At 41.0% G+C, this 17,122-nt stretch overlaps 2 protein-coding genes across 8 annotated transcripts in view; both read left to right on the top strand.

Annotated features, from left to right (window-relative positions):
• The window catches only part of LOC126458413 (protein Mpv17-like), a 75,844-nt gene extending 61,700 nt beyond the window's left edge, over positions 1-14,144 (top strand). For all 7 annotated transcript variants that reach the window (XM_050095433.1, XM_050095435.1, XM_050095437.1 and 4 more), the window contains 2 exons: positions 7,092-7,313; positions 13,699-14,144. In XM_050095433.1, the coding sequence (XP_049951390.1) occupies positions 7,092-7,313; positions 13,699-13,854 (378 nt within the window). In that variant the 3' untranslated portion in view covers positions 13,855-14,144. The remainder of the gene's footprint in view (positions 1-7,091; positions 7,314-13,698) is intronic.
• Positions 14,145-14,210: 66 nt separating this feature from the next.
• Positions 14,211-17,122, top strand: part of LOC126458414 (protein Mpv17-like) — a 304,656-nt gene continuing 301,744 nt past the window's right edge. Inside the window, exon 1 of the mRNA XM_050095446.1 lies at positions 14,211-14,418. The gene's annotated coding sequence lies outside the window, so the exon portion shown is untranslated. The remainder of the gene's footprint in view (positions 14,419-17,122) is intronic.

Raw genomic sequence — 17,122 nt, 5'->3', positions numbered from 1 at the left:
TGTTGGGCGGCTTCCTAGAGTAAATTTTCCATGTAGAGAAATTTATCTCTGTTTAATAGCTTGAGATCTCAGATTTCAGTGAGAAATCAGCACACCAACTTTTCGTGTTACTTTATTCTCCTTTGGTAAATTTCAAACTCAGTAGCGCCATTTGAGACCTCGTAACTATTTTTTGAGCCGGCCGAAGTGGCCATGCGGTTCTAGGCGCTACAGTGTGGAACCGAGCGTCCGCTACGGTCGCAGGTTCGAATCCTGCCTCGGGCATGGATGTGTGTGATGTCCTTAGGTTAGTTAGGTTTAATTAGTTCTAAGTTCTAGGCGACTGATGACCTCAGCAGTTAAGTCGCATAGTGCTCCGAGCCATTTAACTATTTTATTCACAGTACGATATGGCTAGGGACTGTGCTTGTTGTGAGCGGACACAAGGGGAATTGGCTGCTGTCCGTATACAGCTGGAAGCTGCGTTGGCTAACGTCGACAGGCTTCTAGCTAATATTCGAAGTTATTAGGGTGACGTCGGGGTGCCAGTGACGAGACCTGCCACACCTTTGGTGCCACTTTAATTCCCTGGTGGCCCGGACGTCACTGCGGCTTCCGATACGCAACATCTGACTGGTCCGTCCTCACTCCTTTAACAAGACAGTCGCGGTGTTCCAAATCCACAATGGATAAAAGTTTTAATTATCTTAATATTGGGTTAGTGCATAAGTTAGTAGTGCTTTTACGTAAGGTTAATAAAACAACGGGTACACATAACAGAGACTTCAGTCATAGTATATTCTCCTTCAGTGTTTACGACAGTCTACCAACTCTGGGGTAACTTTTCGATTCTGCGACTAGAAACCACATGGTTTTGAGGCGAAGAACTCGCCGAACCATGTTCAGGGCGCCTTTTCATTCGGAAGTTCCTTGAAGGTTGGTCGATAGAGAGCGGAAAAGGTGAAACTCTGTGGGCGCGAGATCAGGTGAATAATGTGGATGTAGAATGACTTCCCAACCCAACTCCTGTATAGCGTGTTTTTTGTCAGTGTAGGAAAATGCCGTCGGTCGTTATCGTGGAACAGCATCACTTCACGCAGTCTTCCTGGTGGTTATTCTTGGACTGCATCTGCATGACGCCTCATCTGTTGACTATAGATGCCTTTATTGATGGTTACACACCGGGGAAGCGGTTCGTAGTACACCACATAGTCGCTGTTATTATTATTGTTTCGTGTCAGAAGCAGACTAAAACATTATTGCATACATTGCATATCGTCGCTGTTACACCAGATGCATATTGTACGGGGAGTTGCTGCTTTGTCTGGGCTCAATCATTCCTTTCTTTTCCGTATTTTAGAATGAAGACGCTATTTCTCGCCACCAGTAACGATACAGAAAAGGAATGGTCGGTGGTTGTTCGCGAGCCAATTGATGACGAACAAGCATAGTTGCACATATGGCCACTCGTTGATTTTTGTGATTTTGGTTTAGAGCATGCGGTATCCATACACCCGATTCTTTAGTCTTCCCCATTGCATGCAAATGTCGCACATGGTGGAATTATCCAGTTCATCTCGAGTGCACTGACCGATCATTATGGATTAAAGCGTTTAAACGATCTTCGTCAAACCCCAAAGGTCTTCCCGAATATGGAAAATCATTAATGTTAAAACTCTCATCCTTAAAACAAGAAAACCATTTTCTTGCCGTGCTCTGCCCAATGCCATTATCCCCATACACGGCGCAAATCTTTCTGGCTGCAACTGCAGCTGCACAGGTGAACTCAAATAGAAGAATATGTCGGAAATGTTCCGATTTCTCCACTTGGCACTTCGTTTTCTACCGCCCACAGCTCCGCTCACTTTCTCCAAATGACAAAATGACAATATATAAACTCAAATAGCAACAGCGAACTACAAATCAAAATGAAAATCGATAAATAAAGCCATAGCTATCAGATTATCAACCTGCAAAACAAAAACGCTACGGATGTATGAACCAACCTAATTGTAACAAAACATTACTGTGACGCATAGTAATTCAGGGCTGCCAAACTAACAGCAGTTTTATTTGAGTACTCATGATACTTTCATCGCTAGTAAGCTCGTTACTATTTCCTACCAACATTAGGTAAGTTTAAATACGAGAAAACTTGGCTGCGAAGCGTTGCGCTCCTTTCATCTCGTGATCGTACTTGTCGAATACGTTACCAGAGGGCATCGATCCTCCATAGCAAGCTGCAACGAATGCTAACAAGCGAGCAGTCTTTGAAGTCGGTCTGTGGCGGACTTGGCGTGTTAGACAGCAAGGAGCTGCGATAATTCATCCCAACCTTGTTAAACAGTACGGCTCGCCATACCTTTTGCGAAACTCAGCCGCCTTAATACACCGGGAGACTAATGGGCTTAAACTTCAGGAGTCTTTCGTGGCGACTGGGAGTAAACTCTACATACAGGGCGTTTCAAAAAGAAAGAGCAGATTTCAAACATTTATTTCTCAAAAACTACAAATGATAGAAACACAATTCCAACGGTCCTTCACTCAATATGAGTACCAAATGTTACACAACAAATATCAAAACTGTACCTCAATATGAGCACCATTTGTTACACGACAAATATCAAACCGGTATCTCATTTCTTGCCACACACGACGCAACTGGTCTTTAGTTACCGAATTCACGGCCGCAACAATTCGATGTCGTACCTCTTGAAGAGTAGCGGGCATAGGTGGGACATAAACACAGTCCTTTATGTACCCCCACAAATAAAAATCGCAGGGAGTAAGGTCTGGTGACCTGGGAGGCCACAGACGATGACATTGATCTTGTGCTCCTGCTCTTCCAATCCACCGTCCTGGAATGGTGTTATTTAGGTACCGTCGTACAGGTTCAGAGAAGTGTGGTGGGGCGCCATCTTGCATGAAGATGAAGTGATTTGAATCTTCCTGAAGTTGAGGAAATAGCCAGTTTTCTAACATGTCCAGGTAAATGGTTCCTGTGATAGTTTTCTCCATGAAAAAGAAAGGTCCATAAACTTTGTTTACCGAAATTGCACAAAAGACGTTAACCTTTGGTGAGTCTCTTTCATGTTGAATAACGTCCCTCGGAGTTTCACTCGCCCAAATTCGTACGTTATGCCGATTAACTTTACCAGAAATGTGAAACGTTGATTCATCTGAAAAAATTAATCGTTCGGCAAAATTGTCCTCTTCCATGTCCTGTAGAATTGCAGTTGAAAATTCGAACCTTTTGTTGTGGTCGTCAGGACGCAATGCTTGCAATAACTGCAGTTTGTACGGCTTCATGTGCAGACGCTTACTCAGAACGCGCCATACCGTTGTTTTAGACATGTTTAGTTCGTGACTTGCCCGTGTCGTGGATTTTCTAGGGCTCCTTTCGTAAGCTGCACGGACACGCTCGACATTTTCATCCGATGTGCGTGGACGACCCGTGCTTTTTCGCTTGCAGATGCAACCATCTTCTACGAATCTGTGATGCCACTCATAAATTTGCTTATGACGAGGCGGCTGTTTGTTGAATTGACGGCGGAATGCACGTTGCACACCAACAATGGACTCTAACTTTGCAAATTGCAGCACACAAAATGATCGTTCCTGTGGTGTCGTCGCCATTTTCCTACAAACAAACGCCAGCGCCACTGCGGATTTGCATGGAACTTCTGCGCGGACCATTGAAAAACTTTGAACCTTTCTCTGACAAGAAACGTTTGAATTGTGTTTCTATCATTTGTAGTTTTTGAGAAATAAATGTTTGAAATCTGCTCTTTCTTTTTGAAACGCCCTGTATTTTATCACATTTCTGAAAAGAAACGCGCAACACGTAGTAGTCTTATGGGAGATCGTGAAGCTGATGCCATGTATGACCGTTAGTGACGGAAACAAACGATTAAAGTTACAGACTGTTACTAGTAGCCTAGAACCGCTCGGCCACAGCGGCCGGCTGAAGAAGTATCAACAACCATACTGCAAAGAATGATTCGACAGTATGAGCATAGTACAGCGCGGTGTTGCGTTGTAAGGTATGCTCAGCGTGATTACAAATTATTTGCATAACAATCATCATAAAAATTTGCACTTACTGTTATTTCATAGACGTAGTGAAGCCAAGTCTGAACTGTCCATGTCAACATTTGATTGCATATGCCTTTTTCAGCAAGAAAAAGTGTACATTATTGTCGTTGTTGGGGAATGCGATAACGAGTAATTATAACCTGTGTCTACTTTTGAGTGATTCTTTCGTGATAAATATAACATCATATCTGACGACTTTATTTTTGTTATTCGAGCAGAATAGACTATGTGCTTGTACCGAGTTTTTAACATATCCTTTCTCACTCATCCTGAGAGCCGGCCGAAGTGGCCGTGCGGTTAAAGGCGCTGCAGTCTGGAACCGCAAGACCGCTACGGTCGCAGGTTCGAATCCTGCCTCGGGCATGGATGTTTGTGATGTCCTTAGGTTAGTTAGGTTTAACTAGTTCTAAGTTCTAGGGGACTAATGACCTCAGCAGTTGAGTCCCATAGTGCTCAGAGCCATTTGAACCATTTTTGAACTCATCCTGATAAATAATGAAAACCCAATACTGTTCCCCACATATACTCATCATAATCACGTACACCAAATGGTGATTCTCAAACAATTCCAAACGCAAATCGTGACAATGGCGTCGGTCAGATAATCGCCAGATCGTGAGCCACAGTAATAAGTTACAAGATCTTCAAGAAAACACTATCTACCTAACAGGCAGTGTTATGAGTGACTGACTCAACATCGTCCAGCCCAACCCGCTTAGGATATAAACCTGCAATTTGGTTGGTTGGGCCGGCCGCGGTGGTCTAGCGGTTCTAGGCGCGCAGTCCGGAACCGCGCGACTGCTACGGTCGCAGGTTCGAATCCTGCCTCGGGCATGGATGTGTGTGATGTCCTTAGGTTAGTTAGGTTTAAATAGTTCTGAGTTCTAGGGGACTGATGACCACAGATGTGAAGTCCCATAGTGCTCAGAGCCATTTGAACCATTTTTTTGGTTCGTTGAATTTGGAGGAGGGGACAAACAGCGAGGTCATCGGTCCCTTCGGATTAGGGAAGGATGGGGAAGGGAATCGGCCATGCCCTTTCAAAGGGACCATCCCGACATTTGCCTGAAGAGATTTAGGGAAATCACGGAAAGCCTATATCAGGATGGCCGGACGCGGGCTTGAACCGTCGTCCTCCTGAATGCGAGTCCGGTGAGCTAACCAATGCGCCACCTCCCTCGGTACCTGCAATTTGAAAAGGGTGTCGTTTAAGAATGGATTTCTCGAAACTACCACCCCAAAGAGGTTGAAATAGGGTGTGGACAATTTCTTGAAAATGTGCCACTGTTAAGGCAGTTTTGAAGTTCTAGCAAATTGGTATTTTGTTTCTCGGTCAGAAATAAAGATATACGTGTTTCAGCATTTTTGGAAATTCCACCGCTAAGGGTTTAAAATAGTGAGCGAAAGTTTTTTTTAAATAAATCATTATTAAATTACTACTAAAGCATGTTTAAGGCTACAGCTATGAAAATAGGTATTTGACTTCTCAGTTGGAAAAAAAAACTGTGGGTTCATTGTTTTCGGTATTTCAAGCCATAAGAAAGCAAACGGTGGACGAAAATTTTTATTAAAGTATATCATTATGAGCGCATTTTTAAATCTAAACCTAAGAAAATGTGTATTTGGCTTCTCGATTAGAAATAAAAAAAATACGTGTATCAGTTTTTGAAAATTCATCCCCCTAAGAGACTGAAATAGGAGGTGAAAAGTTTTATGAAATTATTTCATTATGAAAGCATTTGGAAAGCTAAATCTATAAAAAATTGTATTTGGCTTCTCGGTTAGAAATTAAAAAAAAAATATTTCCTGGTTTTGGAAGCTCAACCCCTATGGGGGTGAGATAGGAGATGAAAGTTTTTAATAGAAATACTTCATTATGAAAGCATTTTTGAAGATAAATATATGAAAATTTTTATTTGGCTTCTTACAAGCAAAAAAAATATTTGTTTGATTGTTTTTGGAAATTCGGTTCCTAAGAAGGTGAAACAGGGGATGAAAGTTTTTAAGAAAATGTTTCGTTATATTAAAAAAATGTAAAGCTAAATCTACGAAAGCTGCTGTTTCACTTCTCGATTAGATAAAAAGAAATATGTGTTCTGGGATGAAAGTTTCTATGGAAACATCGCCACAAACGCAAAAGGCATGATTAACGAACCTTGGACTCCAAGTATCAGAATCGTTTATCAGAAGTACTTTCGGAAAGGGTGGTGCTTTCATGGCCTTAATTAGCATGAAAAGTTTAGAAGATGTTGCGGCTCGTGAACAACATAAAACTTCGATCAAAGAAAAACAAAAAACTCTGTGCAGACCATGCAGTCTATGCGAGCAAAGCAGCGGGCGCTAAGCTATTTTTTAATATACCGGCGCATGTCAGAATAAAGCACGCATAGTTGTTCGCCAGTAGTAATAGCAGATGTCATCATATTAAGGCGCAAATCAAATATGTATCGTTCTTTGCAGTGTATGTAATGTTCGGAGGGCCTGTGGTGTGAGAGTCTACTGGATTATTACGTTTTCCAGAGTGTGATATAGAAAAATTTGTTCCAAGATTCACACGTCTTTCTGCAATTGGCTGCTTTTCTGATCATCGACTTATAACTGTTGTCACTGAACTAAGGCATACTGATACCAGTGTGTCTCGTGTCCTGCTAGTGATTTTACTCTCGTTTCATACAGTTATCCTTTTGGAAATTTCTTTGGCTCCATTAAATCTATTCAGTAGAAGCTGGGATGGTACCCCAAATAAGACCTAAGCTGCTTACTTTCTACACTATTCTCCAAAAGATTTTGAATTATGGTTCTAGTAATCACACTATCGACAAGAAGCTGTATTCTAACCTTCTTTGTTTCTTTCTTTCCTTCCTTTCACCGTTTTACTGTCGTCATTGTACATAAAACTATTTAAAAAGTAATTCTGTAAGAGAACGCTGAATGAATGCAAGTTTTAATATTACTATGTTATCTAATTAAACTATCATTAGCGATAGATATTTGAATGAGTGTACATATTGTTGTAGGGTCCAGTTCTGCGAACGTGGTTTGGTTTCCTGGATTCCAGATTTAAAGGCAGGAGTGCGATAATCGTCGTGAAGAAGGTTGCACTTGATCAGCTGTGCTTCGTTCCACTTTTCCTAGGCGTCCTAGTGTCGATTATTGGGTTTGGAAATGGAAAATCTGTAGATCAGGTGAAAGAGAAACTGGAAGCAGATTACCCGGATATTATGATGACTAACTATAAGGTAAGCGTAAATATAACATTTATGTTACACAAAATTAGACAGTAATTGTAGATAAGTAAGTATAGCAGTAAAAAAAAAAAAAAAAGAACTAATGTGATGAACACAAAAGGGATCTCTTCTCAATATTTAATAGCTTCCTACAAAATGTGTACATCCTTATGATAGAGAGAGCGTAGTTTACGCAATGAGATTTCTAATTTTAAAAGGTCTTGGCAAGTACGTCATCGATCGAAAAAGTTTAGAGACTGGATTAATGAATCACAGAGAAAATTTAAAGTGCTGGTTTTAAAGCTTCTGGTGTTTTACATAGTCTTCCATGCGCTTGGGTACAACACACAGACAGTTCATGAGAAACTGTCAGAAAAGTCCTTTTTTGGGATGTTGTTCTACTCGCGTGTCACAGTCGCACCTTCTTCAATCTTGGTTAGTCATCAGAGACCCATTCTGCATTTTGTCGTTTTATGTTAGATTCGTTTTGATAATACCAAGTCTCGTCACAGGTGATGATTTTTTTTTTCAACAAAAGAATCGTCTACGTGTTTGATTTCAATCAAGTTATGGCAAGCGTCCACAAACCGTCTCTTTTTGTTCGAGAGTCAAGGTATGTGGGACAGACGTTGGACATACTTTTGTCTTCTTCAAAACGTTCTGGAGAATGTCTTGAACAATTTGTTTAGAGATGTTCAGTTCGCTGCCCCACTGCAATTTGTAACACAGCAACACTGACACACTAAACATGCACGTCCCCAACTGATCCAGTTGATATCTATTGTTTACGGTTGCTAGTTCAAGCTGCCACCGTGGTTACTGCGCTGACGTCGCTTATCCGCTAGTCGTGTATATCAAGGAGGAGTATTGTGATTAGTTGGTCAAATCTACAAATATATCTACTGGACGAATCGCACACCGAATCACTGTGTCTAGCACAATAGAGCGAAGAAATCGCTGTAACTAACCAAATAAAAAAAAAATCTTTGAATTACTAAGCCGATATTTAGCGAATTGCATAACTGTAGATAACGAACAGAAAATGGGGATACAATGCGAGTATTGATTAGTAGTTTCAGGACATGGAACAAAGCATCTCACTCTTTATGGTGTATTAAAAGCAAAGCGTGAATCACCATCAGTGAAGATAAAAAAAGGTCATTCCTAGGAGAAATTGCGCGAATATCGTGTAACTATAGAGCTTTAATAATTCCCTCAGATCGCCGTTGAAGAGAGTGCACAAGGTTCTTCAGGTATGCCATGTGTTGTTGAAACCGTATCCTGTACATCTAGAAAATTTTGAGGATGCTGAATGCTACATTTCAACCGGTGTTCCAAATAGTCCTCGGCATTTTACATAGGATTAAGATCGGGTGATGCAGCGGTCATCCGAGATGCAATAGGATGACTGTTTGTCGGACCAGGAACGTGTGAATGCAGTCCTATGAACGCGACTGTTATCGTCGAACATGGGAGTGTCCGCAGTATACTCAACAGAAAGATGTAGAAGAAGGGGCAGCTTTTGCTAACCGATAATGTTGAAAATAAAATACTGCGTGAAGAGTTTGACAGAGCACTGAAAGACCTAAGTCGAAACAAAGCCCCAGGAGTAGACAAAATTCCATTAAAACTACTGACAGCCTTGGGGGAGCCTGTCCTGACAAAACTCTACCATCTGGTGAGCAAAATGTACGAGACAGGCGAAATACCCTCAGACTTCAAGAAGAATATAGTAATTCCAATCCCAAAGAAAGCAGGTGTTGACAGATGTGAAAATTACCGAACTATCAGTTTAATAAGTCACGGCTGCAAAATACTAACGCGAATTCTTTACAGGCGAATGCAAAAACTGTTAGAAGCCGACCTCGGGGAAGATCAGTTTGGATTCCGTAGAAATATTGGAACACGTGAGGCAATACTGACCCTACGACTTATCTTAGAAGCTAGATTAAGAAAAGGCAAACCTACGTTTATAGCATTTGTAGACTTAGAGAAAGCTTTTGACAATGTTGACTGGAATACTCTTTCAAATTCTGAAGGTGGCAGGGGTAAAATACAGGGAGCGAAAGGCTATTTACAATTTGTACAGAAACCAGACGGCAGTTATAAAAGTCGAGGGACATGAAAGGGAAGCAGTGGTTGGGAAGGGAGTGAGACAGGGTTGTGGCCTATCCCCGATGTTATTCAATCGGTATATTGAGAAAGCAGTAAAGGAAACAAAAGAAAAATTCGGAGTAGGTATTAAAATCCATGGAGAAGAAATAAAAACTTTAAGGTTCGCCGATGACATTGTAATTCTGTCAAAGACAGCAAAGGACTTGGAAGAGCAGTTGAACGGAATGGACAGTGTCTTGAAAGGATGATATAAGATGAACATCAACAAAAGCAAAACGAGGATAATGGAATGTAGTCGAGTTAACTCGGGTGATGCTGAGGGAATTAGATTAGGAAATGAGACACGTAAAGTAGTAAAGGAGTTTTGCCATTTGGGGAGCCAAATCACAGATGATGGTCGAAGTAGAGAGGATATAAAATGTAGACTGGCAATGGCACGGAAAGCGTTTCTGAAGAAGAGAAATTTGTTAACATCGAGTATAGATTTAAATGTCAGGAAGTAGTTTCTGAAAGTATTTGTATGGAGTGTAGCCATGTATGGAAGTGAAACATGGACGATAAATAGTTTGGACAAGAATAGAATAGAAGCTTTCGAAATGTTGTGCTACAGGAGAATGCTGAAGATTAGACGGGTAGATCACATAACTAATGAGGAGGTATTGAATAGGATTGGGGAGAAGAGGAGTTTGTGGCACAACTTGACTAGAAGAAGGGATCGGTTGGTAGGACATGTTCTGAGGCATCAAGGGATCACCAATTTAGTACTGGAGGTCAGCGTGGAGGGTAAAAATCGTAGGAGGAGACCAAGAGATGAATACACTAAGCAGATTCAGTAGGATGTAGGCTGCAGAGGAGATGAAGCAGCTTGCACAGGATAGAGTAGCCAGGAGAGCTGCATCAAACCAGTCTCAAGACTGAAGACAACAACAACAACAACAATGTTGAAAAATCCTGGTTCCTGTTTACGGTAACCAGAATGAGTGAGCCCAAATCATGCTGCGAAATCCACCCTCAAACAATCACAAAACCATCTACGGCATGAACTACACCTTCCCATACTGAGGATTAAAGGTTCCATTGGGCCATTGCTGCACTAACTCCCAGCATCATTTAAAAAGAGACAACATTACGACTGGTCAGACCACACTATACCCCTCCAATCAGCTACTGTCCAGTTTCTGTGTTGCTCGGTCCATTAAAGGCGTGCAGCTTGTTGTGAGCTGTGAGAAATGGCCTTTTGAAAGGTAAATGACTGCTAAAGCCCACTACATACGGTTCACTTCGGAGCGCTTGCGCGGAAACTGTTTGGAATGAACCCGTATTCACTGAAAGCAGCAATTCCTATCGTGTTTGAAACTTTCATTGACAAGGCGTGACACTTATCTCCATTTCCAGTAGATTAAGATCTTACTGTTGTTACGGCATGTTACATGGCTGCCAGAGTTCTGCTAGTCCTTGTATGAGGGGCAGTAAAATGAAAACCGAACATCCACCACAACGCAACCATGCAATGGTTCCATTAAAATGTAATCACCACACGTGTTAAGACATTTATCCCACTGGGACACGAGATGATCAATGCTATCGGCAGAATGCTCTCGGCCGCTGACGGATTCACAACCGCACCCTCTCTTGCACTTCCTCGTACGACTGAAACCGACGTCCACGCATGTCTTTTTTCAGGTCGCCAAAGATGTGAAAATTACATGGTGAAAGATACGGACTGTACGGAGGATGCTGCAGTGTTTCCAAACCAAACTGCTGAAGCATAGCCTTCATCCAGTTGACGGTGTGGGGGCGGGCGTTATCGTGCAACAGAATGATTCTGTCCAACGGCTTTCCACGGCGTTTTGACTAATGGCACGTCGCAGTTGCTGCGAAATGTATTCATACCGCTGCGCACTGATCGTGGTTCCATGATTGAGGAATTCCACGAATAGAGGAAGCATTCTGTTGCACGATGCCGGCCGGGGTGGCCAAGCGGTTAAAGGCGCTACAGTCTGGAACCGCGCGACCGCTACGGTCGCAGGTTCGAATCCTGCCTCGGGCATGGATGTGTGTGATGTCCTTAGGTTAGTTAGGTTTAAGTAGTTCTAAGTTCTAGGGGACTGATGACCTTAGAAGTTAAGTCCCATAGTGCTCAGAGCCATTTGAACCATTTGTTGCACGATAATGCCCGGTCCCACACTACCAATCAGATGAAGGCTACGCTTCAGCGATTTGGTTTGAAAACTGCAGGCGCTTCTTCCTTTTCGAAGATCCAATTTATAAAATCAAAAAAACACTTTTATGTCGAATCAGCTTCCAACTCTATAACATCATTATTCGCACTGCGTAACTGAACAGCTCAGAAAAATAGAGAAATAACACTATGTAGAGGAAAACTGAACACTTGGTAGAAAGCGTAACTAGTCAAGTTTTTGGAGTTCGCAATTTCGGCGAAAAATTAAAGCTGCGTAAAACGCAATTTTATTTGAATCAGGAGGCTCAATTAGTCCTCTTTGCAGATGAACCAAACATTATTGTGAAGCCGAGTGGAGAAACTTCAGCAGAATAAATATTATACAGGTTGTTTTCGTGAAAGCTACGAACTGGTTTTGCGTAAACGGACTAGCTTTAAACTTTGAAAAATACACCTGATCCAATTTTGTAGTGTCAAAAATATTCCACCACCTGTTAATTTAGTACATCGACAAGAAATAATAAACAGGGTATAAATGGTGAGCATATTAAAGAAAACTTTACTGGGAAAACCTTATAGTAAACCTACTAAAACGTTTACGTTTTGCTACTTCTGTCACAAGAATAATTGCCAACTTTGGGGATCTATGGAAGTCAGTAAGTTAAAGTATTTTGCATATTTTCATTCACTGATGTATTTCGGTGTAATAGGCTTCTCATTTAGTGAAAAAGTATTCTTTGCACAAAATAAAGTAATTAGAATTGTGTGTAGGGTTCACACACATACGTCTTGCAGTCATCTCTTAACCACAGCGTAATAATACATTTACTCACTTACGAAATTTGTTAGCAACAGTCCACTTTAGTGTAACAGATTTTCACAGGTACAATACTATATGGAAAAATGATCAGCAGTATTCTTTTATGAATCTAACTTTACCACGGAAAGGGGTGAAGTATGCAGGCATGAAACTCCATGACACGCTGCTGATGGAAATAGAGTATCTGACACATAGTAGAAGTGTTTTCAGATGTATATTACAGATATTTCTCCGTGATACATCCTTCTGTACGATAGAGTAATTCTCGGATAGAAATATTTATTCATTTATACACGAAAAAATCTGTAAATGGCCAGAATGTATACATACGAGTATTTTTTATCTTTTTTATTATTGTATATAATTTACACCTGTTGTTGGGTCGATCTAATGTTGTAATTTATAGTACTAGAAGCCAAGATCGCTCGATGTGAACTAGAGAATTTATGATCAGCTTCAAAAGCAATTAGCTGTCACCCTCAGATGGCAACCTGAGTTGTCGTCGAAGCATCATCTTTACTGATGTACCTGTGTTTGCTCCTGTACACCCTATTGAGGCTACGGTTATTTTATTCAGCAATTTTTATATATTTAATAAGCCGTATGGAGCTGTATTATTATAATTGGAACATATTCTCAGTATGTCGACGAGACTGATGTGCAGCTATATTTCTGGGAGATCTGAGAACCGGAGAATGACAGCTAGTTACTTTGAAACTGGTTTTGAAATAAACTATTTCACGTCAAACGATCTTAGCTTCTAATACTGTAAATTATTTATTATTATTTTTTAAATATGTGTTCCTTGTTTGTTCAATTGACAAATTCCACCTCATAACTTTTATCCTGAATATGATCTATGGAACACGTAACTAACTTAAAACAAATCACTAATTCAGTTGGGCAATATTGGGGAAGAAATCTAATTATGCCCTTTATAAAGACAGTCACCTGAAGAGGTTTTGGGAAACACCCAGTCGCATTCGTTGACACTAAAAAGATGATCATATCCTAAATATCTACTTTAAAAGCATGTGGTATCAAATGCTGCGTTTAAAAAGCGTTTGTAATTGTGTCTCGCAAAAAATTAAAGCTTATCTATACCTTACTTTGCAGTTAAATTATCTGAGGATACAGAAAGTTACTTGGGACATTTAGATTTCCATGTTGTGTTATCTACTACAGTTTATGAATACTCTATACACACTTGTGAATTAAATATTTGAATAACTTTTCTTGATTTCAACGTAAGTTCTTATAGATTTATTTTCATTTTCTAGATATGGCCCTTGGTGCAGACTCTAAACTTCTCCGTCGTGCCAGTCCACTATCAGGTTCCCCTGGTCCAGGTAGTAGCCGTCGGCTGGAACACGTACATGTCTTGGAAGGCTCATCAGCCAGTTCAGAAGAAACAGGAACTCGCCCACGTCGAGTAACTACTGCTGGGATGTGGCACGCAGCCGTATCCCTTGGGATCTGTAATGCTCAAGTGTTCGCTGTGAAACGAACTTTATCAGTGAACTTATCTGCATTGTCTCTGTGACCTTCAACAGGACAGCCGGAGATAACATTTCAAAGTACAAAATTACAAATTACAGGAAGGTTCTGATACTAAATACAGTATTCCTTGTACAATACGCTAAAATCATGGAACCAAGATTTTTTACCCACTTCAGATTTGTTTTGTCAGTCAAATAAAAGCACGATATTATCTTTTTCCATTAAATAGCTCACGAGATTTCACGTTATGAGTGGCTCAGTTGTACTGGTTTAAGATTCGTCTTCAAGAGAAGACATTAGTCCCTGACGGCTGTTCCTACAAATGCTAGTTCATGGACAGTGTGAATATGGATCAGAGATAACCCCTTCTCAAAATATCGTCAGATATATTCTTTACTTCTTCGAAACGTAGACGATCACGGATGACGTATATTAAGCCGTGCGTTCTCGTCCTCAGCAGCTGAACGTAGCAGTTCCTAAGGCTTCTGTAACACACACAGGTTAGTTTCATGATGATATAAGTTCGACTGAGATAAGCGTTTCTACAAAAATTACTGGATGTAACGTAAGTGTGCAGAGACTTGAAGCTTGGATGATTTACAATGTGTGTGTGTGTGTGTGTGTGTGTGTGTGTGTGTGTGTGTGTGTGTGTGAGTGTGGGCGCGCGTGTGTTTGTGGGTTAGGAGTGCTCAGCGTCGTGGTTATCAGCGCAGTTTACTAGGCAGAACGTAGTTTTTACAAGCGCCATTCAGTAATCATACAAATAGCCTACAGCAAAAAAATTTACTAAATCTATACAATTTTTTGTCTATTTTTCCACGTATTCTATAGCATCTTCTGCGCACCTGTCCCACCTTCTAACAAATCTTCTTATTCCCTCAGCGAAGAATTCTTCACCTTTATCCAGAGGCCAGTTTTGTACTTTTTTTCGCCTCTTCGTTGCCGGCGAACTTGAAGGCTCGCAAAGCTTCTATCATCAGAACAAACAGATAAATTCTGAAAGGAAAGGTCAGGACCTTTAGAAGGATGACAGGCGCTCGCGACTCGCGTCTGAGTTTCCAGCATCAGTTGTGCCGTTTATTAGGTCGAGCGTTGTGTTGCAGATGCGGCACTCCTTTCCTCTGGCATTCCGGGCGTGTCCTTTTCAGTGATGCCTGAGTGGTATAGGCTGTTGACAGTGCGTTTCTCCTCCAAAAAGTTACAGAAAATCTGATCATGGACACTCATAAGGATAGATAAGGATGGTTAACATGACCTTACCATCCAATGGTTATGGTTTGAATTTCTTATGGACTGACGATTCAGGGTCTGCCCATTACATGCTTTGATGCACGGACTACGCATCAAAGTGATGTACTCAAGTTTCATCACAGGTTAAAAATCGTGCCCAAAAACTGCATCACCTTCGCTACTGAAACGATTTTTGAGCTGGGTACGAATGCGAAATCTCAGTTCTTTCAAATGTACGGTATGCCCTCTGGAACGTACCTTGCCCAAGTCTTATGGTAGTTCAGTTTGTTTTGAATGATTGAATGAGTTGGTCCACAGCTCGTGGTCGTGCGGTAGCGTTCTCGCTTCCCACGCCCGGGTTCCCGGGTTCGATTCCCGGCGGGGTCAGGGATTTTCTCTGCCTCGTGATGACTGGGTGTTGTGTGATGTCCTTAGGTTAGTTAGGTTTAAGTAGTTCTAAGTTCTATGGAACTGATGACCATAGATGTTAAGTCCCATAGTGCTCAGAGCCATTTGAACCATTTGATTGAATGAGTTGTGCCAATATTTGCTCGAAATTTTTCTGCAATTTGTTCAACTGTAAGTCTTCTTGGATAAACGAATAAATAAGATGCTGCTACCGGACGCACATAGCGGTGCGCGTCGGATCTGCCTTTGTAGACATTTTTAAAGTTTTCCATCCACGCGCTACAATTCTCAGGGTTCATGCAACTATTTTCATATTGTTTAGTCATCCGAGCGAATATTTGAGACGGTGGTACACTTTCCGAAAGTAAAATTCGGATCACATACCGCACTTTCTTCGCGCGGACGCAGTTTCAAAAGTTTCAGTCCCCTGCATTAGGCGTTACCTTCATTATATAGGTTTGTTTAATGATTGATTGATCGTCGTCACTGGTTCGCTGACTCCGAGCCTCAAATCTCTGCAGATGATAATAGAACTCGTTGGTGATTTTTTACAAATTTTTACTGTTATCATAATTATGATTTAAAAATAATCTGTGTATGTTTAATGGGACCAGTGAGGATTACTGTTTGCAAACAATGATCGCAAATCCCATGACATGGGCTGTCCGAGCTTGAATAAAAAGCACGATTGTGACTAAGGTGCATCTCTTTCCCTCCACTATTGTTTGAAGTACCGGTATTTGTTGAATGTTTCAAGGAGGAAACTTAAGTAAACCATGATGAACTGCTTTAAAGTAAGAGACGTTTTCTCACACAAATGCACATAATATGATTGTAGGAAACTTCTACAATGTCATTCTCGAGGTACAGATATCTGTGCGTGATTACACCTGGGGCTCAGTCCTCTCCTAGTAGTTGTTTCATAGTTTTTGAACTGCTAGGGACGCTTTGAGTGAGGTTTCCGAATGTCTGTGGAGGAATGGCAGCCCTTTCTTCCCCAAGAGTCGCAAATAGAGAAGTGATGTTTGCGGGCTTCCAAAAAAATAAATGTGACGAGTGGCCCTCAACTACATATGCTCAGACGCAGGGTTGAAATATTAATAGTTTTGGCTGGTTTCTTTGCCTAGGGGCTGGGATACATAGTTGCCGCACTACAAGTCAAATTCTGCTGAGTCTAGAGTATACAATATGAATATACATATGAATCGAATCGTCGAAGGTTCCTATCACTCGGCAATTGCGAATTTTGAATGAATAGATATTTATAAATGAAAGATTGCAATTAAATAAAATCTGCAAGTACAAATTTAACGACTTTAAAAGATGAGTACAAGAGCAGAAGTACTTTTGAGAATGCCGTATATTTCTGCAAAACACTTATTGGTGTCGATGGTCTAGCAACTAAATAAAATATAAGTTGAATAACAAGGAAACAGTAGATTCCCACTTCACGTAATTAGTTATGGGCAACAACATAACTAGCGTGATATTCACTTCTAAACGCGTACTACGTCTTCACTGCGACCACGCGCAAACTGCTCCACCCTCCAAGTCTTTCCCACGACT

The sequence above is a fragment of the Schistocerca serialis genome, chromosome 2 (assembly GCF_023864345.2).
Source record: "Schistocerca serialis cubense isolate TAMUIC-IGC-003099 chromosome 2, iqSchSeri2.2, whole genome shotgun sequence".
In the NCBI taxonomy this organism is placed as follows: Eukaryota; Metazoa; Arthropoda; class Insecta; order Orthoptera; family Acrididae; genus Schistocerca; species Schistocerca serialis.
This window is presented reverse-complemented; position numbering and strand designations above follow the sequence as displayed.